Source organism: Trichosurus vulpecula, chromosome 3 (genome assembly GCF_011100635.1).
Source record: "Trichosurus vulpecula isolate mTriVul1 chromosome 3, mTriVul1.pri, whole genome shotgun sequence".
Lineage (NCBI taxonomy): Eukaryota > Metazoa > Chordata > Mammalia > Diprotodontia > Phalangeridae > Trichosurus > Trichosurus vulpecula.
The window spans coordinates 334,364,341-334,391,057 of NC_050575.1; the positions used below are offsets into that span (position 1 = coordinate 334,364,341).

The following is a 26,717-nucleotide window of genomic DNA, read 5'->3' on the forward strand; positions in this document are numbered from 1 at the left end:
GAATGGCCAAAAGGTAGTTAGTCATTAATGGTTCCATGCCAGCTTGAGAGGTTTCCACCAGAGTGCCCTCAAGGATCTCTACTTGACCCTGTGCTGTTTAAGATGAAGTTTAACAAGGACAAATAAAAAAATTTCATGGATTAAAAAACTGAACTTATGAACAAAATAGGGCAAGTCTAGCTAGACAGAAGTTCATCCAACTGGAGGGTGTAGTAGACCACAATGTCAGTATGAATCAGTAGTATCATAAAGGATTTCCTTTAGTCCTAGGTATTATCCTCTTAATGACTGCTCTTTCCAAATCTACCTAACTCTAATATTACCTAGTTAATTTTTAGTGATGATGATGATAGTAGTAGTATTAATAATAATAATAATAACTAACATTTGTATAGCACTTTGTTCCAGGCACTGTTGCTAAGGGCTTTACAATTATCATCTCCCTTGGTCCTCACAGCAACCCTTAGAGGCAGGTCCTATTATTGTGCCTATTTTACAGAAAATTAAAATAAGACAAACAGCTTAAATGACTTGCTAAGGGTCACACAGCTACTTGGTTTCAGGCTGGATTTGAACTAAAGTCTTTCTAACTATACCTACTCTTTGTCCATTGTGCCATCTAGTTGCCTGTCATTCCCTTTCCATAGGAATAGCACATAAAAGACTGTCGTTTTGCTAATATCTAGGTAAAACTGATAGAATATTTCCCCCATCTACTGGTATAATAACTATCAAAAAAGGAAATGAGTTTGTCCGGTTACAGTCTGTTCTTGATGAAGTTTGGCTAGCTTTATGATCACCGCTTCCTCTTCTGAATGGTTCAATAACCATTCCTTTAAAGATATGTTCTAGAGTTTTGCTAGGAATCCAAATTAAGCTGACTGCACTATCAAACTTAATTCCATTATATCTAGCCTTCTCAAGGTTTTTGTTACCTTTACTGTTCTCCAGGATCTATTATAGATTACTGACAAAAGCTGAGAAACTGTATCAATCCACAAGCCATTATTAAATGCCAGGCACTAAGGTTATAACTCCAGCAATTGGCTTCATACCCTGGGATTTAATTCATTTGTGTTTGGTGACTTTAATTCATCAGGTATAATTAGGTGCTCTCTTATCTATCTCCCTATTTATCTTGGGTTTTAACTCCCTATTGGCCATTTTTGTTTTGTCCTGAGTACGCCACAGATTATTATTCCTGAGCGCAGAAAACAAATAAAAGTTTTGCAATTCTGCCTTTTCTTTATTTAACCTTTTCTAAACCACCCCAAGCAGTATTCCTTTACCTCTTATTTTCTTAAAGACAACTGGAAAAAATAATTTTGTTTACTTTAGCATTTCAAGTCAGCCCCTGTTTATTCCAAGCTTTCATATTCCTTTTTGGTGCCGTCCTTTTGGATTCCAATTCCATTACCTGCACTTCCACCTTCTGTATTTGTCTTTTCTAAAAATAAATGTTTTAATCTTCTTTTCTTTTTCTTCTTTTTTATCAAGTAGATTTCTCAATTCCTTTCCCTCCCTCCTCCCAGAGAAATATCCCTTAGAAGAAAGAATTTTTAAAAATAACTTTTTATTGGTATCTTCTATTTCTTATCATATTTATTCCAATTATACTTCCCTTTACCCTTCCCAGAGAGCCAACCTATATAACCAATAGTATTTAAAAAGGGGGAGAGGGAGGTGGGATCAGCACAACTGATTGATAAATTGAAAAAGGCTGAAAATATGGGCAAGTGTAACACCTATGGACTCCCACCTTCATGAAGAGTTAAGTTGGGGTGGTTTTTTTCATTTTTCTTCTTTCGAGTCCTGCTTGATCTTTTATAATTTTGTTAAATTCACTTTTGATTTTTAATGTGTGGTTCTTTTCATTTACATTGTTGTAGTTGTTATGCATATTGTTTTTTCTTGGCTCTGCTTACTTTACTCTGCTTTGGTTAATGTAGATCTTTCCATTTTTCTCTGTATTCATTACACACATCATTTCTTACAGCATAATAATATTCCATTCCATTCTTGTACCACAATTTATTTAGCCATTCCCCAAGAGATAGGCATTTGCTTGGTTTTCCAAGTCTTTGCTATTATACAAAAAGAATTACTATAAATATTTTGGTGTATACGGGAACTTTTCCTTTATCAATGACTTTCTTGGGGTATAAGCCCACTAATAGAATCTCTAGTTCAAAAGGTATGGGCATTTTAGTCACTTTATTTGCCTAATTCCAAATTGTTTTCCAGAAATGGTTGTGCCATTTCACAACTCCACTAACAGTGTATTAGAGTGCCCATTATTTCACAGCCCCTCCAAATTGACTATGGTTAGTTTTTGTCATCTTTGCCAGTTTTCAGGGTGTGAGGTAAAACTAAGGTTTGTTTTGATTTTCATTTTTCTTATTAGTAATTTGGAGCATTTGTTCATGTAGTTATAAAATATTTTGCTATTCATTTGAGAACTGTTTGTTCATACCCTTTGACTACTTCCGTACTGGAGAATGGTTGTTAGTCTTAAATATTTTTATTTTTTATTTCATATTTATTTATATTTCTTGGATACTACACCCTTATCAGAGAAATTTGATACAAAATTTTTTTTACTCATTAGACCACTTCTTTCTTATTCTAAGTGCATTAATTTTGTTCATGAAGAAGCTTTTCTGTTTCAAGTAATGAAAGATATCTATTTTATCTTTTTTAATTGCCTCTGTCTCTTGTTTGGTTAAGGATACATCTTCTGTCCAGTGAGAGGTATATGATCAGCTTTTCTTCTAATTTTTTTATAGTATAATCTTTAATATTAAGGTTGCATATCCATTTAGAATGTATTGTGGAATATGGTAGAAGTTGTTGATCTAGGCCCAATTTCTGCCAGACCATTTCCCCAACATTTTTATCCGATAAGGAGTTTTCTTCTAGGTAATTTATATTTTCCACTTTATCAAACACTGAACTATTCAGTCCCATTATTTCTAAATCTCCCTTGCCTAGTCTTTTCCATTGATCTTATGCTCTATTTTTTAAACTGAGACCAAAGGAGAATTTTTTTTTTTTTTTTTTGAGAGGAAAAGGGAAAGCAAATTCAGCAAAACTAACCAGGACCATCAAAAGAATCTGACAATATGTGTAACATCCCACACCACTGGATCCCTTTTTGCAAAGGATTGGACCCGACCAAACTGTGGTGGAGAATGGGGGATGTTTTCTTATCTTTTGTTTGAGACCAAGGTTATTCTTTGTGACTTTTCAGTATTCATTTTCAGTTTCTTTGTGGTGAAAACATTGTTTTCTTGGCTCTGTTTCCCTCTCTTTACATCAGTTATGTGAGTGTTACCATGATTTTCTGTATTCACCAAATTCATTCTTTCTAATATCCCATTACATTCATATGCCACAGTTTTTTTTAACATCATTCTCCAGTTGATGGGCATATACTTTGTTTCCAGTTTGCTACTGCAAAAAGTGCTACTACAAATATTTTAGAATTTCTTTTTGTCAGTGACCTCCTTAGAATATATGCCTAGCAGTGGAATCTCTGGGTCAAAGATTTTAGCTAGTTGATTTGCATAATTCCAAGCTGCTTTCCAGAATTATTTTGCTAATTCATAGCTCCATTAACAATGGAGTAGTATTCCTGTCTTTCTACAACTTCTCACGTGTTGACTATGTTCATACTTTATCATCTTTGCCAATTTGCCAGTGTGAGGTGAAACCCAATGCTTGTTTTGATTTGCCTTTCTCTTACTAGTGATTTTGGTCATTTTTTCTATAGAATTGTTAATAGTGTGTATTGTTTTTTGTATAGTTATCTTTTAAAATTCTTTATTAGTTGGTAAGTCCCCTGTTCATTTACTTCTCTACATATCCTTTTTATTCCTTCTTGGAATTGTTTCCTTTTGTCTCCTCAGAATGAAAAATTTCATTCTTTAGAGTATCCCATCCCTCCTGAGCTGACTTTATAGAATTTCAGCATGTGAAGTACTTGCCTTCCTTTCTCTGAACTAAAATCTAAGGTTGATGTTTGACTTCTGGTTTTCTTTTTCATCTCTATCATCTCTTCAAAGATCCCATCATTTCTATTCTAGGAACCACTTTTTCTTCTTGATGTAAATCAGACTCAGAAGTTGTTCCCTTTTCTTGGTTCCTCTACTTCTAAAGAATAAAATTATTAAAGCAAATAAATGTAATTATTCCCTGTTCTTCCTGTAAATAAAGATTATCATTAACTTTTGGCAGAGAGAGAACCCTTGGAAATATCTTGGTAATTGAAGTCTTTCATTACTACTACATAAAGTCTGTGTGCCAGCCTTGTGTTTCCTGACTTCTTCATCTGTTTCCTCTTTCTAGCCATGTGGTCTGTGCAGTTGTTATGAAGATCAAATATGTTAATAAAAGTAAAATACAAATCTTAAAGCAGTGTTTAAAATGTCAGCTGTGATTATCAATAAAACAGGAACTGAGAACCCAGAGAGATTCAGTGATTTGCCTGGGGTCACACAGCTAGTAAGTATCCAAGATGGGATTCAGACCCAGGACTTCTGATTCACAAACCAGTTCTCTTCCCACTAGGCCATGTGTTCTCTCAAAAAGTGAATGCAATTTTAGGCATGTGGCGTGGTGCCAAAAAGGAGATGGATGAGAATCATAGGCTCTTGGGTGTAGAAATGGAAGGGACCTTAGAAGTTACCCAGACCAACCTCCTAATTTTTATTACATTACCTTAAGTATTGATCTCTAGTTCACTTTTCACTGAATATATATATTTGGTATACTTGTATATAAACATCTCAGACCATAGGACTTATTTCTCTCTATTAGATTTTATTTCTTGTGACTTTCTAGGTATCTTCTTTTTTTCAACAATTTAGCTATTTCCTCTGTTACTTAGGTTGTTCCCCTTCCTTTTCAATTTAAAACCCTTTGATGGTATTTACAAGGCAGGCAAATGTATCTTTCTAGCCCCCCTGAGATATACTTCATCCTTTGTGTCTCACCTGTCGTTCCTGAATATTTTTAATGTGGTCTAGAAATACGAATCCTATTTTCAAAAACCATCTTAATAAGAAGCTCATTTCTGCCATTTCTTCTGAAATCCTTGCCTTTGATTGGTGGCAACAGTTTTTAAAATTACTGCCTATACTCCTAAAAGTCTTTGCTTTCTTCCCCAGACATGAATGCTGCTGGGTGGGTCTTAATTTGATTGAAAAGGAGCTGGGTCCAGAATTGAGCAGGTAGCAGTTATTTGGATGGGTTGTTTTTTGGGGAAAGTAGGATGTGCTTTTTAGTGATCACAAACTGCTCACTATCACAAAGACCCATTTTTTTTATCACTTGTGTATTTTTCTGGTGATGTTTTATGGTTAGACTTAATGAAACACTACCTAGGATAAAAGGATTTAGAACAGGAGGTTACTTTAAAGATTTTGTAATTCATTCTCCTCATTTCTTCCCTGAGAAAATTTAAGAGGGTAGGGACTGTTTCATTTTTGTGTCTGTGTCTCCAGCAACTAGAAAACAGTACATGACACCTAATATATTTTAAATGAGCTTGATTATGATATAGAGACCCAGGTGTATGATATGACTTGCTTATGTCTACACATGTAGCCTTTATTGAAGCCAGGATTCCATTCCATTTCTTCTATATCTGAACAAAGGCTTTTGTGCAAGAAGTGGCATAAAAAGATTATGGTGAAAAAAAGATTATGGTGAGCATGGGACATGACGTGGACATTCAGAATGCTACATTAGTACTAATGAGACATTAAAATAATCAGAAGGCCTCTTGCATGTTGGATGTTTCATGGAAAGACATGGAAAAGAGTCATATAGGCTAAGAAGAATTGTAATCTCCATTGGTGTTAGTCTCCATATGTCTGAAGTTACAGATCCAGCAGCATGTCTTTAAGATGATTCATAATCTCTAGAGTACTTTGCAGTACAAATAGTCCCCATCATACAAACACCAGACTTGCAAACATCTTGTATGTGCTGATAGTTGCCCATCTTTCGTTCTACTTTGTCTTAGAATTGCAAAAATCCTTGCTGCTGCGTTGGGAGCAGTTTCGCAAAAATTTGAAGCACTTAGATTTTCTGTGATTTTGGAAGTGAGGGAAAAGAAAAAGCTTAAAGAAGGGGATAGTCTGCCTATGGGGTAACTTGTTTCTTCCCAACATATACATCACAGTAAATTTTTAAACATACTTCTGTTATGCTGCCAGAAATTTAGATATAAACATCTTCTTTTCAAAATATAAAATCCCTTGGAAGTATGTACTAAGGCATCATTAAAAACATCAGTATTAAAAAGCAAATACTTTATTACATTAATATTTTCTTTCTTCCTAATACAGTACTTAATTTCAGTCAGCTGTAGTAAGGAAATAGACATTTTGATTAACAGCAAAGGGAAACTTATTGGTGAGGTTGAGGACAGGAGTTAGAGTTAGGATGGCATATAGATCCAAGAGGGAGGTATTCTTGGATTTGGGGAGGAGAAACAAGATGAAATTTGGTAATTTAAAAAAATTTTACTAGGACTAATCTTATATTCAAGAAAGAAGGAGAAAACTTTATTTTTCTTCCTGCACACAGCATGGTCCCTTGTTCTCGGGACCTAAATATATGAATCTAGCACTAGGCTTCCACATATAATCCCAGTAATTTGCCACATTTTTGGTAACTTTTTATCTAGGAGATTGAGTTCTGAGCCTTAGGCTTCGAATTTACAAGTCAACTTTTGGAATACAACTCATTTGTAAATTGGAAACTGCCAATATTTTGTCCTTAAGAGTCTGCCAGCCCATGGAATTTGTCTGCTCTGTTGCCTGTAGTAGATTGAAAACCAGCCTAAACAATGAAATATTTATCTGCTTTCTTTTTAATTATTCATTTTTAGAATGTTATTACCCACAGAGATGTTAGGAATCATCTATTTTAAGCCCTCTCATTTTACAGATAAAACAATTGAAGCCTATAAGAGGTTAAATGACTTGCTCAAAGTTACACAATTTAGCAAATATTGGAGTGGTGTCTCTCACCTAGGTCTCCCTGCTTGCAGTCTGGTTTTTTTTAACTGCACTGTGCCACAATGCTATTTGCTTCATTTAATTGGAATCTAGGATTCTAACCATCAGAGTTGCATTTATAAGTGAAGGTTCTTTTATAATAGAAAGATAGTAGTTGCAGAGAAAGGCAGTTGATGTTCAACAGCTGTGATATGCATATTTGGATGCATTTATACTGCATAAAAGAGAGGAGTTTTGGCCAAAAAGTATTATACCGAGTTCCCTTTACTGTAGTGCCACATTCCGGTGGCTCCCAAGTCTGTCTTAGAACTTGTCAACTTACTATGGTTTCTCATATTACAGGTTAATTTTTTCAAGGAATTCTGTGCGTTTTCTCAAACATTACAACCTCAAAACAGGGATGCATTTTTCAAAACTTTGGCAAAATTGGGGATTCTTCCTGCTCTTGAAATTGTAATGGTAACTATATAATTTCTTGATACTTTTGGAAGTTGTAAATTTATTATATTGATGTTACAGATCTAATTAATGAAATTTATATCACCAGTGCATTTTGGGATATAGAGTAATATTTTGTAATGTAGTTATTGTAATCACAGTTATTGTTTGGCTAATGTTGGTGAAATATTAACAAATATGTAAGTTTTACAGTTTGGGGGGGTTGTTTAAAATTGTAACTTTCAGTGTGTGAATGGCTTTGATGGGGTGACAAGTGAGGAATGAAACATTGAGTAACCTCCAGAGAAACCAGTCACCCTCCCCACCCTCCACCCCCAGTCATTAAATAGTTTAGTTATAGAAACATATACAATTTCCCAAAATGGTTTTTAAAGTATTCCCGATTAGGGATAACTAGGGAGGAAGAAAATGCCATTAAGGAAGAAGATGGACACAGCCAGGATAAAAGACCAGTTTAGGAAAGGCTCGAAGTATGACTTAGGAGTCGATGTAAGGACAAATTTTAAGCAACAGAGAGGCCACTAAGTTCAATTTTTCTTAGGATTTTGAGAAGGGAAATTCATAAATTTTGATTATTTTGTTTCCTATTTAAGTCATTGCTTATAGAGAAGTTCCTTGAAGTTAGGAATTATTTTTTTATTTATCTTTTTTTATCTGTGCCTTTTCTTGCTTAGTACAGTGCCTTATACTGAGTAGATACTTAACATTTCATGAGTTAATTTAAAAAAAATTAACTAGTTCTTTGATTTTACTACTATAGGGAGTTCTCAGTGAGGAATTTCCTCTACCAGTGAAGATTTACAGTCTTAGAAGTTGCCTGGAACACTGAGACATTATATAAATTGCCCATGGTTCCAGAGTCAGTATGTATTAACTATGAGACTTGAATCCAAGTCTTCCCGACTCTGGGGCCAGTTCTCTATCCATTGTGCCATGCTGCTTTTCAAATTAAAGAATACATAATCTAATTAATTGAATATTTGTTCTTTTTATGGTGAAAATGGAAAAATCAAAAGCAGGAAATTTCTAGAAATCTGGAGACAAAGAGGTAGGAGGAAGGAGATAAGCATTTATACATTTACATAGCTATGTTTTGTACCAGGCACTATGCTAAGTAATTCTACAAATATTATCTCATTTGATCCTCACAACAACCATGGGAGGTAGGTACAATTATGATTCCTATTTTACAGTTGAGGAAACTGAGGCAAAGAGAGATTTAAGCAATTTGCCCGAGATCACAAGGTAAATGTCTGAGGCTAAATTTACATCCATTCTTTCTGACTCCAAGCCCAGCACTCTTTCCACTGCACCATCAGTTACCCTGGGTGGGAAAAGTGGTGACAGGGAGTAAATACTTGGTGGAGAAACTACTTCTATTAATGCGAACCTGCAGCTGTTCTACAATTTATAATCTTAGAGATTTGCTTGGTGGCACTGAAGGTTTTAATGATTTTCCCTGGATTATAAAACCAATATGTGTCAGATGTCAATTAAACTCAGATTCTCCTTATTCTGAGCCCTACTTTCTATCTACTATACTATGTTGCCTCTCCAGAAGCTAAATATTAAACACGTCCAGCTCTAAAGATTTAGTGTTCAAGAAGGAAAAGGAAGGAACACATAGTTAAGAAGTATATTCAGAATGACGGTGATGAGAGCAACAGAAATTATCACTAACATAAAACTTTCTTCTGTTTCCATATTGTATTATTCATGTACAGTACAAGGGTTGATCTTCGCTTTGTACAAAGAATAGTGTACAAACCATAAATTTTTATTGTCAGAGTATGCTGTTTCACAAGGTGTATCTAAGTAATTTAATTTTTTTTTTATTCAGGGAATGGATGATTTGCAGGTGAGATCTGCTGCTACAGATATATTTTCTTATCTAGTAGAGTTTAGTCCATCCATGGTCCGAGAATTTGTTATGCAAGAAGCCCAGCAGAGTGATGATGTAAGTAACAATGTTCTTTTTTAAAATTTTAATTTAATTTTTTTAGTAATAATGTTCTAGTTAAATAATGTTACCATAGATTTATCCATATAAATTTATTGAGAATAAGAATAGCCATAATCTTCAGTATTTCAAAGTAGAATGAGATTTATAATTAATACATTAGTTTAGAGAGTTTAGAGAAAGCAATTATAACTTTAGTTTTTATTATAAAGAAAAAAATCATATGGCAGTATTTTCTAGATGTAAGTAAATTATATTAGTTTTGAAGTCTTAAATGTCATTCTTAAGTATAAGTTTTGAAGAGTAGCTACTAATCTAAATAAAACTTCATACCTTGAGGAGATTAGTAGGACATTGGTCAGCAAACATAACTAAATTGTTCTGGTGTTTACTTTTTCTTAAAGATATATATATTTGTATACATATATTATACATATTACGTATATATATTTCTTGAGTTAATTTTTAAAAAATTAACTAGTTCTTTGACTTCACTGCTATAGGGAGTTCTTGGTGAGGAATTTCCTCTACCAATGAAGATTTACAGTCTTAGAAGTTGCGTGGTACACTGAGACATTATATAAATTTCCCATGGTCAATAGTAACATGATCTCTTTTTGTGTGTGTGTGTGTGTGTGTGTGTGTGTGTGTGTGTGTGTGTGTGTGTAGTCTTTTATAAAGCTGTTGGCTTTTTTTCACCTCAGTTTTTTTAAAAAAACCTTTTCAGCGGAGGAAAATGATATATTCATATTGCTTTTTATTTGTGTTAGTGTAAAAGAGAGGTCAAGGAGACTTCATGTTTTTTTCTATTTTAAAGCATTTTGATGTTGATTAGCTAGGTCATTAAAAGGTATTTGTGCTCTACCTTGCAGATTCTTTTGACCCTTACATTTAGTAGTATATCTTGAATTGAATGGCATGGCAGTTTTTTGCTACTTTTATTGTCTTTGACTCTTTATTAGATTTACTAAGAGCATTTTTTTAAGGATTTCAAAGATTGACTTAGATGTTTTCATAGGCTTTTTCTGTAGCCATTTCTGTTTATTTTAAAATTTTAATTTTAAGGACTTGGCCTCTTATGTAGAAAATACAAGTATTCATTTTTTGTTCTTGAAGGATATTTGTAGATTTTTCTTCTTCAAATGAGGTTTCTTTGACTCCAGAGTACATAATCTGCCTCCTTTTATCTTTGCCTTCTTTGAGTGACTTCTGTTGTGACTTATTATGGTTTATTAGGAATAACTGCTACCCAGATTCTGCTGGTATGTAATGATTTATTTGATTAAAGACGTTTATCATTTAGTGTTTTCTTTTAGTATCGTCTATCTCTTAACTTTTACTTAGAATCATGAAAGTTGAAGGATCTGGTTTCTATTTACTCTGGAGATCCCTTCTCTTTCTTTGTAGTTAAATAGTGCTGAAGTGGTAGGACTGTTGTTAACAGTTCTTTGTTTTAAACTAGGAAAAGGCTCCTATCTCAAATTCCTTCACTGTTATCATCAGTCAGTAGGTCTTCAAGGACCATCTTTGTCCTCAATTATATAGTTAAGGGTTAACTTTTTGTAATTTTTAATATGTTGCTTTTCCTAAAAGTTAACAGGATCAAGTAAATTATAGATTATTTTAAAATACAACTTGAAGTTTCTGTTTGAAGTGTTGTTGACTTTTTTTTTTTAATAAAGAAAAAAAAAGAAAGCACTCAAAACCAATAGGTCTTCCACAGCAATACTTTTGGCAGAAATCCTGATAACCTGATGCCCTTTGCTTTTTCTCTTCTAGCATCATGCGCATAAGCTCCAGGGAGTATAGATAATTTCAGTAACGCTATACAGTGCAATCCAGTATACTTGGAAATCCAGACATATCAAATTAATATAGAAAAGTTTTGATGTTGAACACTAAAACACTCATATTTTAACTTTTTTTTTTTTTTTTTGGTTTGAAAACAAAATGTAACATCTGTCTTAAGTTAATCAATTTTGTATATATAGTTCAGCAATTTGGTGATTTGCTTCTTTACCAGTGTTTAAGATTTTTAGAAAAAGTTTGTTAAGATTTTTATTTGCTGTATTCAGTGCCTTCAGACTACCATAGATTTGGAAAGGATAAATATGAAGATCATTTCTGTTCTTTTTGCATTTGGCCAATTTCAGTTATAGCTTTCATTTTAACCTCCCCTCAAATCTAATCAGCAAGTTGGAAACCCAAGTGTATAGATTTTTTTATAAAGCTACTCCTTCTGGCAGGTCTTTGAGACATTATGTCTCAATAGAGGTTTGACTTAAGATGAATTCTCAAGCCAGTCATTAACGGTCAATCTTTGTTTGTCATGTTTAGACTTTTGTCATGTTAAATTTTTGCATGGGTTTAAAATTATGGCAGAAACTTGTCATTTAAATTCCACTCTTGGATGACACTATGAAATTCTCCTTGCATGTAACCAAGAGTAACTTCCTGCACCTAGAAGCGGGCAGAATAAAAAATATATTCCAGTCAAGTTAGCTTTACAGATGATTAAAATTTGGAGACTTACTGCTACAGAGTATCACTGGCTTTTCTCTCAACTCCTGATGTGATTACCACTGCCATCTTACTCCTTAACAGTTTTCTTTTTAATTTAGTTCAGCAGACATTAATTTATTAAGCATCTACTATGAATTGTCTGACAGTTGCTGGGCATATAAAACAGTTCATGCCCTCAAGGAGCTTGCATTCTTCTGGATATATATTCTACTTCAAAATTAAATAGTAACTTTCCTCACTAAAACTCTGAGGTATAGGCAGTCTACATTGCATGTAAGAGTGATTGCAGCAGTTGTAGTGTGGTAAAATGTAATTAAGATTGAACATTATTACTCAATAACAAATCAGGAACATCCAAGAATTTACAAACTTTGATTTGATTCATTAGGACCTGACAGCTCTGCTATAGGCAGAATGCTGCATGCTCCTGCTACCATCTGTAGTGGAAAATGTATGAGTGTATACTAACTCATTTTGTGCCACAGGTCACGTCTGTACTGTAACAGCACTGAGCAGCAGGCTTAAGAATAGGCAGCGTACAGTAAAAAGGGTTTAGGATTTGGAGTTAGAGGACCAAGGTTTTAATCCTATTACTTAGTAACCTGAGTGACATTGGGCAAATGATGTAATCTCTCTGGGCCTTTGTAAAATGAGACAGTTGGACTATAAGATCTTCAAGTTCGGTCCTTTCAACTCTTGTTTATAATATGAGTGGAAGTATAGTCTCTTCCTCTGAGAACTCAACAGCTTCAACTCAGTTTAGGAGTTCCTCCTAAATTTTTGTTCCTAGCCTTCCTGGTTTCTCAAATTTTGTCACACCTCCCAGCTGCTTAGTGAACATTACCACTTAGAACCAAGTTGTTAACTCTAACTCTGTTCCTAAAAATGAACTTTTCATATCCTCCAAAACTGGTTTTCCCCTCTTGACTTCTCTCTCTCTGTTAGTTAGAATCTTGGAGTCATTTTTCAAGTTCTTCATTCTCTCCTCATATCTAATCACTTCACCTAATTCTTTTTTTGGGCGGTGGGGCCAGGGAACAGGGGCAGGGGCTGTCTCTTATAAATTCAAATATCTTAGACATTTGTCTTTCTGTGCCTTATTGTGTTGTGGGCATAATTCTGGGTTCTCAAATTATGATAGTAGAATACAAGCTGTGGCAGGTTCTCTCAAGGTGAAACTTTGACTATGAGCCTATTGATGGACTTATGTTATCCAAGGATCACCCTAGCTAAGTTTAGAGAAGCTGATGATCACAGTGGCCACAAAGAATAAATTTTTTCAGTCTCAATAACTTTCAGTTGTAGTGGAATTGGTATCTGCATTGATGGAGGAGAGTGTCTACACTAATGAAATAATAGCTCCTCGAAGTAATATCTCTTGCATGTATTCATTTCTTATTATTCCCACCGCCTATATCCTATTTGGTGGCTTGATTATAAGCTTCTTAATTGGTCCAGTCTCTTTTCTTCCCCTCTCCGTGCCATGTACTATTCCCAGATTAATAATTACTCTCCTGCTCAAAAATGTCCCTGGTGCTTTGTTACCTACAATATAAAGTCTAACTTTAGCCTAGTATTCACAGTCTTCTTTAATTTGAACCCAGTCTGTGTTTCCCAGTTTACCCTCAACCCATTAAAAATAGCAAGCCAGTTAACTACCTTTGCAGCCTAACATAATGAGCCAACACTCTTTAACATGAACTTCTGTGCTCTCAACAAATTGTTATTAAAATGCATCTTGTGCATTCCTTAGTTCCAAAATTTTTCTATTGTTCCTGCTGCCTTCTTACCTGTTTAAGTTCCTTTTTTTTTTTCATCTTTTACTTTGCCTACCTTTGATTTTCTTCCTCTTCCTTTGTCTTCTTTCATCGTCATTATTTTTTACTTTTCATTACCTTTTTCAGGAGGCTAACAGGTAGCTGACATGGTAGCACTTAGGCCAAAGAAATAACTCATCACTAGACTGGATGAATTTTCAACAGGATAAGTAGTTTTGTAATTTTAGGAATAACTCCTTTGGACTATCCTAAATGTTTCTACTGTAGGTCTGAAGCCCAGTAAAACAAACTTGAGTTAAAAGTAATACTTTTTTGTACTAGTAAAATTTATTTGCATAAAATATTATACAGAATAAATTAAATTATTCTTATTAGCCATTTAGATATACTTTAAGTGACACTTGATCCCAGATAGTAATTCCTGTTTACAAATATTGAATAAGGATAATAGATCTAGTTGAACAAATGATTATGACCCATATTTAACAAGTCTACCAAAAAAACTTTAAATAATAGATGGGGTATTGTAACATTCACAATTTATGTAGAAAACTTGATGATTTAGGCTTTTATATTCATTAATATGTCTCCAGTAAAATCTCTGCCAGTCATTCCAAAATTAAGTCAACAAGTATTTATTAACTGTCTGCTATGGGCCAGGCCCTGTGCTAAGCACTGAGAACACACACGAAGACAAAAGATAGTCAGTCCTCTGCTCTCAGAGAGCTCACAGTCTAATGCGGCAGACAACATGCATACAGCTATGTACAAACAAGATATACAGGGTAAATGGCAGATAAAATCAGAAGGTAGGCACTAAAGTTAAGGAGAACTAGGAAAGGCTTTTTGTAGAAGGTGGGAATTTGAGACTTGAAGGAAGTCGGGAGGTAGCGACGAAGAGGGAGAGAGTGTCTGGCTTGGGGGACAGCCAGTGAAAATGCCTGAAATCAGACAAGTCTTGTGCAAGGAACAGGAAGAAAGCAAGTGTCACTTTATCACAGAGTTCATGGGAGGAGGAGAGTAAGGTATAAGAATACTGGAAATATATGAAAGGGCCAAATTGAGATGAGCATAAGCCAAACAGGATTTTATATTTGATCCTGTAGAGAACAAAGAACCACTAGAGTTTGTCAAGTGGGGGGCAGAGGGTTGTGACATGGTCACACATGTACTTTAGGAAGATCTATTTGACAGCTGAGTGGAGTTTGGACTGAACTGAGGAGAAACGTGAAGTCAGAGAGACCAACCAGCAAGCTATGGCAATATTCTAGGCATGACAGACAGTTCATGGAGGAGGATTTTAAGAAGCCTGGAAAGGTAGGAAGGGGCCATATAGGATTTTATATTTGACCCTGGGGGGCAACAAGGGGGACTCTGGAGTTTATCAAATAGGGGGTGAGGGTGGGGAAGGAGGCATGGTCACACCTATCTATACTTTGTAGGAAGATCTGTTTGACAGCTGAGTAGAGGATGGACCGAACTAGGGAATGACTTGAGTCAGAGAGATTGACCCGAAGGCTATTGTAATAATAATCTAGGTATAAAATAATGAGGGTCTACACCAGAGGAAAGAAAGGAGCATATAATAGAGACAGAAGATGGAAATTACAGAACTTGACATCTGAATGGATTGAGAAGAGGTATAGAGAGAGTGAGGAGTCAAAGATAACACTTAGGTTGCCAGCCTTGGTAACTGAGAGGTTAGTAGTACCTTTGACATAGGGCATTTGAGATGAAGGGAGGTTTTAGGGAGAAAGATAATGAGTTCAGTTTGAGATATGTTGAGTTTGAGATGTCTACAAGACATCCAGTTCAAGATGTCTAATAGGCAGTTGGAGATAGGAGACTGGAGATCAGGAGAGAGGATAGGGCTGGACAAGTGTATTTGAGAGTCATCTGCGTAGAGATGATAATTGAATCTATGGTAGCTAGTGAGATCACCAGAAAAGAGGGCCTAGGACAGAGCATACCCAGAGTTAAATTGAGTAACAACTGGATAGAAAATTTAGCAGGAAAAGACTGAGACAGGTAGGAAAGCAGTGTAAGGAAAATCTTAATGAGAAACATCAAGGAGAAGAATGTGATCAGAGACAGGTCAGGAAGGATGAAAATTGAGAAGAAACCATTAAATTGAGCAATTAAGAGGTCATTGGTAATTTTAGAGAGCAGTTTGGGTTACCTGATGAAACTGGAAGTCAGACCTTAGAGAGCAAAACAAAAGGAAATGGAGGTACTGATTGTAGGTGTCATTTTCAGGAATTCTAGTTAGGAAAGAGAGGTATAAGATGCTAGCTAGTAGAGGGATCAAGTGAGGTTTTTTGAGGTTGAGGGGAACATGAAATTTTGTAAGCAGTCGGGAGGCTACTAGTCAGAGATTGAAGATAAGTGAAAGAGTGAGGATTATAGAAGGAGCAATCTGCTGGAGAAGATTGGATGGAATGAAATCACTAGTGCAATAAAAAAGCAATAGATTAATGTGAGCCATGAAGGGACTTTCTTTTGTCTTTTTACTTTTCCTCTTTCCTTTTTTGGGGGATTGAGGATAATGCCTAATGTTTTACACAGTGCTGGGCACATGGCGTGAGACTGAGAGAATATGTATTTTGGGGTCACATGGTTTGTGATATTACTTAGTCTATTTCTGAATTCTTGAGGCTGTTAAGCAATTTTGTTATCCACTTTAGTGTAACGATGTTGCAAGCTATAATCCATTCTTGTGTTTGTTTTCCCTCGAGTAGTTTAGGGGGGTAGGTTTTTTCTTCCTTGGAGGAAGAGGGGAGACTTTTCTGCCACAGTTTGAAAAAGTAGAAAGAAAGAAATTGAATTAAATATTTACTGCTCTTTCATTTCATTGCTACCTGATTTAATTCTGGTTTGTTTTTATTTTTCATTCAGTTGGTGATATATAAAATGTCTATGTGCAGATAAATAGATAAATGTTTATTAAAACAAAGTCTAATTGAAACATGTTTTCTTGCAGGATATCCTTCTCATTAATGTAGTAATTGAACAGATGATCTGTGATACTGACCCTGAACTTGGAGGAGCTGTTCAGTTAATGGGACTCCTTCGTACTTTAATTGATCCAGAGAACATGCTGGCTACAGCTAATGTAAGACAATATCAAGGGGTAAAAAGCATTTTTATTGTCTAATATACTTTTGCCTTAGAAATAGCACACAGCACTTTGTTGAAAAGAACATGCATATCTGAGTATATAGATTAGCATTTTAGGATTCTAAATTGATAATTGTTAAGGTTAAAGTCCAGGGCTGTAATTTGTAAAAATTGTAAATTTTAAGAAACTGATTTCTAAATTGCTCTTTCCTTAAGTAAATTACTTTTTAATTTTTTTATTTTCCTGCCTTTTTATTATGGAAAATCAAGTTCCAAATATATATGGAAATATATGGAAATACATCTAACCATTCCGGTGTTGTTACTACTTAAGTATTATTCATTCTTGCTTATTTTTAGGTTGTAAAATCAACATATGTAAAGCACTTTGTAAACTTTAAAATACTATTTTATAAATGTATTTTGTTTCCAGCAATATTCACCATAAGATACATTAAGATTTTTAGTTTCTTAGCTATGACAATATGCTTAAAATGTGTCATATGTGATGTTTTGGATAGTAGTATAAGCCAACATGTGATATGCACTAATTCTTAAAGTTGGTTGTTAATTATGAAGGTCATAAATTCTCACCTTCTTATTTTCTGTTATAGAAAACTGAAAAAAGCGAATTTCTAAATTTCTTCTATAACCATTGTATGCACGTTCTCACAGCACCACTTTTGGCTAATACTTCAGAAGACAAATGTGAAAAGGGTAAGAGAGAAAGAGAAAGAGAGAGAGAGAGAGAGTGTGTGTAACCACTGTTTTGTGATTCTCTTGCCTTGAAAGTGGAGGGAAAAAAACACCGTGACCATAAGCCATGTCTCTATGGCAGTGAGTTTATTTGGCTTGTTAAGTGCCAAGAAATCTGCTTTTGGACATTCCAGCTTCCAATTTAAAAAATGATTTTAAGGAATCCTGAATGTGAATGTTGAATCGTATGGTAGGTAAGATTGTCTTAGGAGGAATTTTGAGAAAAGACTAACATGCCAGGAGAGCTAACATCCCAGAGTTTCTGAAATTTTGACATTTTATAGTTGAAAGAGACACTTGAAGTCATCTATATAGTTCAGCTTCTACCACAATAAGAATACCCGTACATTGTACACAAAATGATCATCCAGACTTTGCTTGAAGACCTCTAATGAGGAGGAACCTTCTCTCCCTGGTGGCAGCCCATTCCACTTTTGGAGAGCTCAGTATTAGAATGTTTTTCCTTATTATCAAGCCTAAAATTTCCCTTTTTTGAATATTCTACCACTTACTGCTAATACTATCCTCTGAAAGTGGGGAGAGGAAAAAAGGCCATTTCCTCTCCAGTGTGATGGCCTTAGCAAGTTAATCTGTAAACCAGAAGGTTAAGAATATTTTAATTTAGAGTACATAAGAAAAACAGATAATTCCATTAGAATTCAGGTTGAATTCTAGGCTATTTTCCTAGCTTTATTCTTATTTTACCTATTTGTGAATTTCTGATTGAAATTGCGTAGAGAGCTTCTTTGTTTTGACTAAAATAATCCAACTTTCATTTTTCCATTAGATGAAATAGTTGGCGCTAACAAAAGTAACACAATTTGCCCTGGTAAGTGTGAAGTTTATCTTTTTAAAACAGATTTAAAGCAATAAATATGCTTGTGTCGTGTACAACATATTTATATTAAATGGTCATGGTTTTCTTTTGGTATTCAAAATAAGGTCTGGAAATTAATTCTTTTCTTTGCTACCAATAATTAAAATTTCTGTTTCCTTTTGTGGAAAAAGAGGAGACAAATGTAGTTGAAATTTCAATTATCTTTACTTTTTGAGATTTTTATACTTAATTTATGTTATTTGTGAAAAAGGTTTGTCTGATTTTTGATGTTTAGATTGTTGTTCATTTTGAAAGCTTACCTGTAGACCTGCTTTTCTTAGGGACCTGATACCTCTATTTGGCCTTTTTCCATGGTAGGGTTTTTTTCATTAGATATTCTAGGTATGTGTAAACCAGGATTCTTCCTACTTGGAGTATGCAAAAAACCAGTGTCGATGTACTACCAGTACTTATTTCTCAAGAAGACTGATAAACTTCAAGGCAATCAGTCATCTTTTAACAAGGAGACTTTTTCAGTATTTGGGCAGAGAGAGCAATAATATCCACTTTTGTGTCTCTGATTTGGGCTGAGTGTGGCATTTAATTAATGGTTTAGACATCTTACTGGAGTAGAATCTTAATAAGATTTGCTGATAGAGAAAATTGTAGCTATTATGTTCCGTTGACACTGTCTGCCACATAAAACTGAAACTAAGCATGAGATAAAGATGAAGTTTATATTTAAAATTTTAGGCACAAAAATCCCTTTTTGTTGTCACTAAAAACAATGTGAATCAAGCAATGTAAAAATATGTTTCACTAATTTTTTAAAAAGTCGCTGTGTACATTCTGAGAGATAGAAAGGACATATTAATAATAGCAGTGTTAGTAGCTAACCATTCCATTATTTTGATCAATCATAGTTAGCTAAGCAGGTGAAGTTTTTAGGAACTTTGTTGAAAGATACACAAAACTGCAATCAAATAACATAAGTCATAACAGTCAGTGCTCATAGCTTTTCAGCAAGTAATGTTTGTGTGTATTCATTCCGCACAATGTGTAACAAGCAAAAGTGAATTGTTTCCAGTTCTAGCTCAACATAAAGTTTTCAATATAAATTCATTCTGCTTTTCTTTAGATGGTCCTACCCAGTGGGTAGTATCAAAAATACCTTAATTTTCTATTCATCTTTGTATTTTTAGTTTTATTATAAGTGTGAAGAACAAGAAAAGAGCAAGTTTTCCTGGACCATAGACTACGTTACATGATAAAGCTGTAAAGAAAGGTTGAGGCCAAGGGTTTTGAGGGTTTTAAATGATAGAGATCCTAGAGGGAAAAGAGAATAACTGGAGTTTCTTCAGTGGCAAGGGAGGGGAATGTGACCCCTGTAAGAAAATCACTTTGGCAAGATATGTGGCAGATGGATTGGAATAGGAAGAGATTTGAGAACGGAAAACTAGTTAGAAAGCTTTTGTTTTTGCAGAGGGCCTGAACCAGAATTGTGTCTGAATGGAAAAGAAGGAGATGTAAACAGATGTTGTGAAGGTCAAAAATTATACAATTTGGCAATTGCGTGGACAAATCGGGTGAAGGGAGAGTGTCGAATTGAAGATGGCATGGAGGTTGTTATGAGTTTGAGTGACTAGAAGGTTATTGGTACCCTTGATAGAAATAAGAAAGTATAGAAGCATGGGTTTGAGGGTAAAGAATGAAATGAGATCCACAATCTGACTTCAGTCCATCCGTGCCTGCTCATCTATATCACTGTTTCTTATAAAAGCAAACTGATTAACTGTTAACAGTATCATAAGTGCCTGCCGTCCTGTGGTTACCTTGAAAGCCTGTGGTGATCTGGCAATGGAATTTTCCAATGGCACTTGCACATCTGCTGTTGAAGGAACCTATATATTTGTTAGTTTGAAATTTCCCTGAGTGGCCAACCACCAGCAGAAGTTGAAATGTATGATGATTAGTGAAAGGTAACTATAGTAGTGTCACATATAAGCCCCATGATCAGCTGTCTTAGAGTGATATGCCGCCCATCTCCATGCTGCAGTTAATCACATACCCCTGGGGATCATTCCATGGCCCCTGCTTTAGAGACCACTGCTGTAGAATGTAGTTTAGCTGATGTAAATAACTTAATTCACTAAAAGATAGTTTATTTGGGCTATCACTTGACTTCTTTTGGGTATCAATTCCTTATTGGCCATTTTCGCTTTGTCCTTAAAAGTACAAAGGCACTCTCCTTTGTGGGAAAAAGAAAAGATAAAATAATTTAAAGCAGCTTTGCCTTCTCCGTCATCAGTTATTGTCCATTCTACCATGAGCAGTAGTCCTTTCCCTTTTTTAATATTTCTGGTTGTTCTAGTGTAACCTTTTTATTATCCTTACTTTATCTTACCAGCTTCAGTTTGCTAACCCCAGCCCTTCTTTGAGTGTTAGCATTCTTCATACAATTCTTAAAGGACTGTGCCATGATTTTGTATTCATCGTCAATTACTAATCTTTGTTAACTATCATCTGACTACATCCTTTTAAAATTAAGTTGATGAGCTGATTAGTTCCCTATGTATCTACATCTGTCTCTGTAGCCAATTCCCCCTTCTCATCTTCAGAATTCTTTCTCTTAGTTGTCAGAGTTTCCTTCTTGAGAGGCTACTTCCACTGAAGAATTTTACACCATGGCCTTCCAGCTATCCTTTTTCTGAACGTTTTGTAATCTGCCGTTCTAAAATATGACTATCAGACTATGCCTTTTCTACCATACATTCTAAGATGGAGTGGTCACTTGCTCCCGAGGTTTCTATTATCTTCCCCTGCCCCCATTTTTGGTAAAAATCAAATTCAATATAGCTTTTCCTTTTGATTCTTTTTAAAAAATACTTATTTATTTTAAAAGTCCCCCCCAGTTACATGTAAAAACAATTTTAAAAAATCATTTTTAAAATACCGAGTTCCTAATTCTTTTCGTTTTTCCCTCCCCACCCCTTTTGAGAAGGCAAGCAGTTTGATATAGGTTATACCCGTGTAGTCATGCAAAACATAGCCATGATAGTCACGCTGTAAAATAAAACATAAACAAAAAAAAACTCAAGAAAAATAAAGTTTAAAGAAAAGTATGCTTCAATCTGTATTCAGACACCATCAGTTCTTTCTCTGGGGAGGGATAGCATGTTTCATCATTAAATCCTTCAGAGTTGTCCTGGATCATTGTATTGTTAAGAATAGCTAAGTCATTCACAGCTGATCATCTTACAATATTGCTGTTAATTTGTACATAGTACATTTCACTTTGCATCAGCTCCTACAAAGCTTAACAGGTTTTTCTGAGAGCATCCTCCTCATCATTTCTTACAGTACAATAATATTCCATCATAATCACATACCATAACTCATTCAGCCATTCTCCAATTGATGGGCATGCCCTCAATTTCTAATTCTTTGCCCCTAGAAACAAGCTGCTATATAAGTGTTTTTGTACATATAGGTCCTTTTTCTGGTTTTTTTTTTTAATCTCTTTTGGGATACAGACCTAGTAGTGGTATTTTGGTTCTTTATCAAGGATGAAATTATCATTAAGATAGGTCAATAAATGATTAGCTTTTCTGCCTTTAGTAGAAAGGACTCTAGCAGATGTCCAGGTAAATAAAAGTCTTCCATTCCTACCATATTGTGCTTGTGTGCCAGGTTTGTGTCCTGAGGTACTTGAAGAACATAGTACCCAGAAGAAGCCCTGCCTAGTCCTCAGATAATACAGATCAGGACCAAACAAAGCCTCAGAGCTTGTGCCAGAATTGCTCAAAGCCCAGCTCTTTCCCAAATTCCCATAGAAATCCGTAAGATATTTCTCATATATTCCCCCTTCTCTCTCCTTTCACACAGCTACCACCCAAGTTTAAGCCCTCGTATTTTCTTACCTGGACTACTAAAATAGCCTCCTATCTGGCCTTCCCACTCCAGTCTATCACCCACAGCCATTAAAGTGATTTTCCTAAAGCACATAGTTTTGAGCATGTCCGTTCTCCTCAACCCCACCCCTACAATAAGCTCCATTACACATTCCATGTTTTCCATGCTACTTCTACTCTTCTGGTAACCTAGACTCTATCCTTGCCTGAGTCTCACATTTCTGATAGGTCAGCTTTGCTCTGGTTTCCTGCTTGCTTGTATTTGTATTCCTAGCATATAGTAAGCACTTAATTGCTTTATCTATCAAGATAACTTTATATGCTTCATATTTACTTAACTGTGTTTATTGTATCCTTCAACAGATTATAGGGTCATAGATTTAGAGCTGGAAGGGACCTTACATGTCAGGTTAAGCCCCTCCATATTACAGATGAGGAAACTGAGGCCCAGAGAAGTTTGACTTGACTAAAATCACACAGCCAGTAAATGTCTGAGGCAAACCCACATCTTCCAGACTTATGTAGCCACCATACCGTATAAATGCTTTAGGCATAGAGACTGCTTGTTTTCTTAGCACAATACCTTGAATATAACATAGTAAAGGCTTAATGTATGTTTGAGTGAAATTAAAGATATGGAAGATATTGAAACTAATCTTTAAAGTAGAAAAAGAGCTTGGGGAGGAGTAGAATCTACTATCAGGTTTAAAATGTTTAATGACCAATATTAATACTGAGGAAAATTAACTGAATTCCTTGTGAGGGTTCCTGAATTGGTTTCTAAAATGGTTACTGTCATAGTATAGCTTAAAATCAGTAATTTTTCTATCCATATTTATGCATAATGTCAGTGTATGGCTATTATAACAAATTAATTCAAGCAGTATTTTTAGGTGATTCAGGTAATATGTAAACCAGTAGGTGGAGAAAAAAGGTTAATCCATTTGAATAGGCTTCAATTGATATGTTGATATTTTATAAAATGGCAATATTTAATTTACATTTTATTAAAATGTTCTTACTTGAAGATGTTTTTAGGGTAATAGTCCTAATATGGTTTCTTACTTGAGAAATTTGTGAGTTTTGTCAGTTCAGGTAAAATATTTGACAGCTTTTGTTGTGTCCTTCAACAGATTATCTGTGTTTGAATTACAGGCTTTCTCGAGTCATAAATGTGGCAGTGTCAGTTGTTGGGAGTTTTTTCCTTTTCCTAAAACATAATTTGCTTGCTTTAAGTCATAATTTTAGAAATCTGGACCTTCTAAGAAAATAGATTTTTTAAAAAGTAACATTGAGAAAATCATTTGAATGTTTCTGTTTCCTTACCTACTCATAGAATGTTAGATCTAGAGGGCTCCTAGAAATAATTTAACCCAGCCTCCTCAATTCCTTGATTCAAGGAAACTGAGGTCCTGAGTAGTGAAATTGTTTGTTTTAGGTGACATAACTAATTAGTGGCCAGTTAGCTAGACTTGTTAGATAGTGTTTTTTACACATTACCATACCAATATCTATTTTTAAACAGAGAGAGAAATAGTATGTTTGAACGTGAAATCTTCACCTACAAATATGTGGATATCTAGAAACATCAGCATATTTAATTTGGAGTTTTTAATTTTCTCATATAAAAATGGAAACAATATTATAAGTGATTCTGTTGATAAAAGAGACAAAAACAAAAATGATTTCTGAAGTGTCTGTCTAGTGATAAAATATGTGGTATAGTGTCAAAAGCACTGAACATGAGTTAGAGTGTAATAGAAATGCGAACTGTATTAATAATGGTGATAATAACAATACCATAATGTCTTTAATTGGTAGAAAATTGAACAGTGTTCTCAAAAGGCAGATGGCATTTTTTTTTTACATAAGAGAACAAGAATTTTGTATTTTTATGTGCCTAACTTCATCTTCCTTTTTTAATAGATAACTACCAAACAGCACAGCTGCTTGCCTTAATTTTGGAATTACTCACATTTTGTGTGGAACACCACACATATCACATAAAAAATTACATTATGAACAAAGATTTGCTAAGACGTGTCCTGGTCTTAATGAATTCAAAACATACGTTCCTGGCATTATGTAAGTAATGATTCAAATAGAGCTTTTATAAAATGACTTAAGGGCCAATTTTTTTTTAAGTGAGAAAATACCATATATTCACTCAGTTGAATTGATGGCACTATGCATTGGAAAGCCACAACTTCAAAAAAATGTTGGTGGGAAGGATATGGCAAGATAGTGTAATGGTTTCCCTGCATACCACTTGGAAAAGAAGTTTTAACTAGTTTTAATATTCTTAAGAGAGGGCATCACGATAAAAAATATTTCACTCATACTTTTTGATCCCTGTCCTGTTTTACCAATTTAGTCACTTATTTTGTAACTTGAGCCTTTGAAATTTTGTATGACTTAGTTCATTCATGTTTTGAACTGTCCAGAATTCAGTGAACAAAGCATTATAAAGTAATTATTAGATGTAGAATCTCTTACTGTTCCTAAGACATGTTTTCTATTTCCCTTGTTTTTAACTCATTATTTAAAATTATTATATTATGTATTGAGATGGGAAGGAGCAGAGTATATTAGAATTCAGTCCTAGAATGGTTGGATTGATAGAAAAGGAATGAATGTAGATAAGGCTTGTTTTCCTTTCTTTTCCTCTTTTGGTTTCCTTCTTCCGTGGGTTAAAAAAAAACCACACAATAGAGGTGAAGTGAAGGCTTCCTACAGATAAAATTCCACCATGGAATTGACATCTTTGAGAGTCTTGTTTTATGAAGACTAATTTAAGATAGTGCACATTAAACAACTCTTTGGAGATAGGTAGCATATGAAAAATGGGATTAGCAAATATAAAATAAGTAATTAGAATTACGTGATTTGTAACAGTAGGAATTTGTCAGTTTTTTGGTGTTTTTGTTTGTTTTGTTCTGCTAGACTGGAGGAAATATAGGTACAGTGGATTATCTTCAAGCTTAAAAAAAGTGAAATAAAGGCCAATTGTACCTAAAAACTAACTGTGGTTCTTTTAATGTCATAATAGGAGAAAATCACCTTATCCTAAATTATTTTTAATAGGTGCTCTTCGTTTCATGAGGAGGATAATTGGTCTTAAAGATGAATTTTACAACCGTTATATCACCAAGGGAAATCTTTTTGAGCCAGTTATAAATGCCCTTCTCGATAATGGAACTCGATACAACCTGCTAAACTCAGCTGTCATTGAATTGTTTGAATTCATAAGAGTGGTAAGTTGAAACACTATTGAAAAGATTTCTTAGTATTTATTCAAATGTAGTTATTAATTTCTGAAATGACACCAGTTCTTTGGTAGAGCACATATCGATAAAGTTAAATTCCCTGTATTTCCCGTTTTCTCACTGTTTGCTTTATGTTTATTCCATATGTCTGGATTTCTAACCTTTCCCCTTTGGACTAAATAATACCATCATATTTATTAAAACAATAAATATCATAGAAACAATACTTAAAGTAAGAAGTGTCAGTAAAATTATATAAAAACATGGAATTGACATACCAGTTTTACAATGTAAATTAAACATGAGTTAAGTGTAATTTAGTTTAGTTCTTAATTGAAAAGTGTTTTGACATTTAACATATTGTCATTCCCTTTTGAATTTCAAAATGTATAAAATGGAATTCAGGAGGAGTTGTTTCTGTGAAGTAGTCACTCTCCAAAGGCTACACTATTAGAGAACTCTAGGACCAATTCCTGGAATGGAATTCTAGGTAAATAGTTCATCAGTCCTATATTATATAAATTCTGAAGAATCTGCTTATTTTTTATGTAACTGTGGCCCATTTCTAAAACAGTGAAATGGGAAGTCATTTAAAGTTTTCTACAGAATATTTGCATATGCAAAAGTACTACTTAGGGAAGTTTTGGGGGTAAGGTGATTAAAAAAACTTGGGGCAGCTTTGTAATTATAAACATTTTTATTTTTCTGGAAAATACTGTGAGATGAGAAAAATTACGTGGAATGTAAATGTTTTTGTGCTTATACAGGAAGATATCAAGTCTCTTACTGCACATATAGTTGAAAATTTTTATAAGGCCCTTGAATCAATTGAATACGTTCAGACATTCAAAGGATTGAAGACAAAATATGAACAAGAAAAAGACAGACAAAGTCAGAAACTGAACAGGTATTGATTGCGTTTTGAAATTCAAGCCTGTGATGAGGGCAACTTCCAAAATGATCCGTATTTTTTGATATTACAGGCATATTCTACTTCACATCATTATTTGGTTCTCAACTTCAGGTGAAAGGGTACTGTGGGAAAGCAGTACCCCAAGAAAAAGGCTATAAATGGAAAGTACATTCTTGGTTAAGGTAGGGG

General features: G+C 34.5%; 1 protein-coding gene across 2 annotated transcripts in view; it reads left to right on the forward strand.

Moving 5' to 3' along the window:
* Positions 1 to 26,717, forward strand: part of PPP4R3B (protein phosphatase 4 regulatory subunit 3B) — an 81,117-nt gene that overhangs the window by 46,524 nt on the left and 7,876 nt on the right. For both annotated transcript variants that reach the window (XM_036749029.1, XM_036749031.1), the window contains exons 6-13: positions 7,371 to 7,487; positions 9,328 to 9,444; positions 16,729 to 16,860; positions 17,480 to 17,582; positions 18,409 to 18,450; positions 24,276 to 24,434; positions 25,434 to 25,603; positions 26,383 to 26,522. In XM_036749029.1, the coding sequence (XP_036604924.1) occupies positions 7,371 to 7,487; positions 9,328 to 9,444; positions 16,729 to 16,860; positions 17,480 to 17,582; positions 18,409 to 18,450; positions 24,276 to 24,434; positions 25,434 to 25,603; positions 26,383 to 26,522 (980 nt within the window). The remainder of the gene's footprint in view (positions 1 to 7,370; positions 7,488 to 9,327; positions 9,445 to 16,728; positions 16,861 to 17,479; positions 17,583 to 18,408; positions 18,451 to 24,275; positions 24,435 to 25,433; positions 25,604 to 26,382; positions 26,523 to 26,717) is intronic.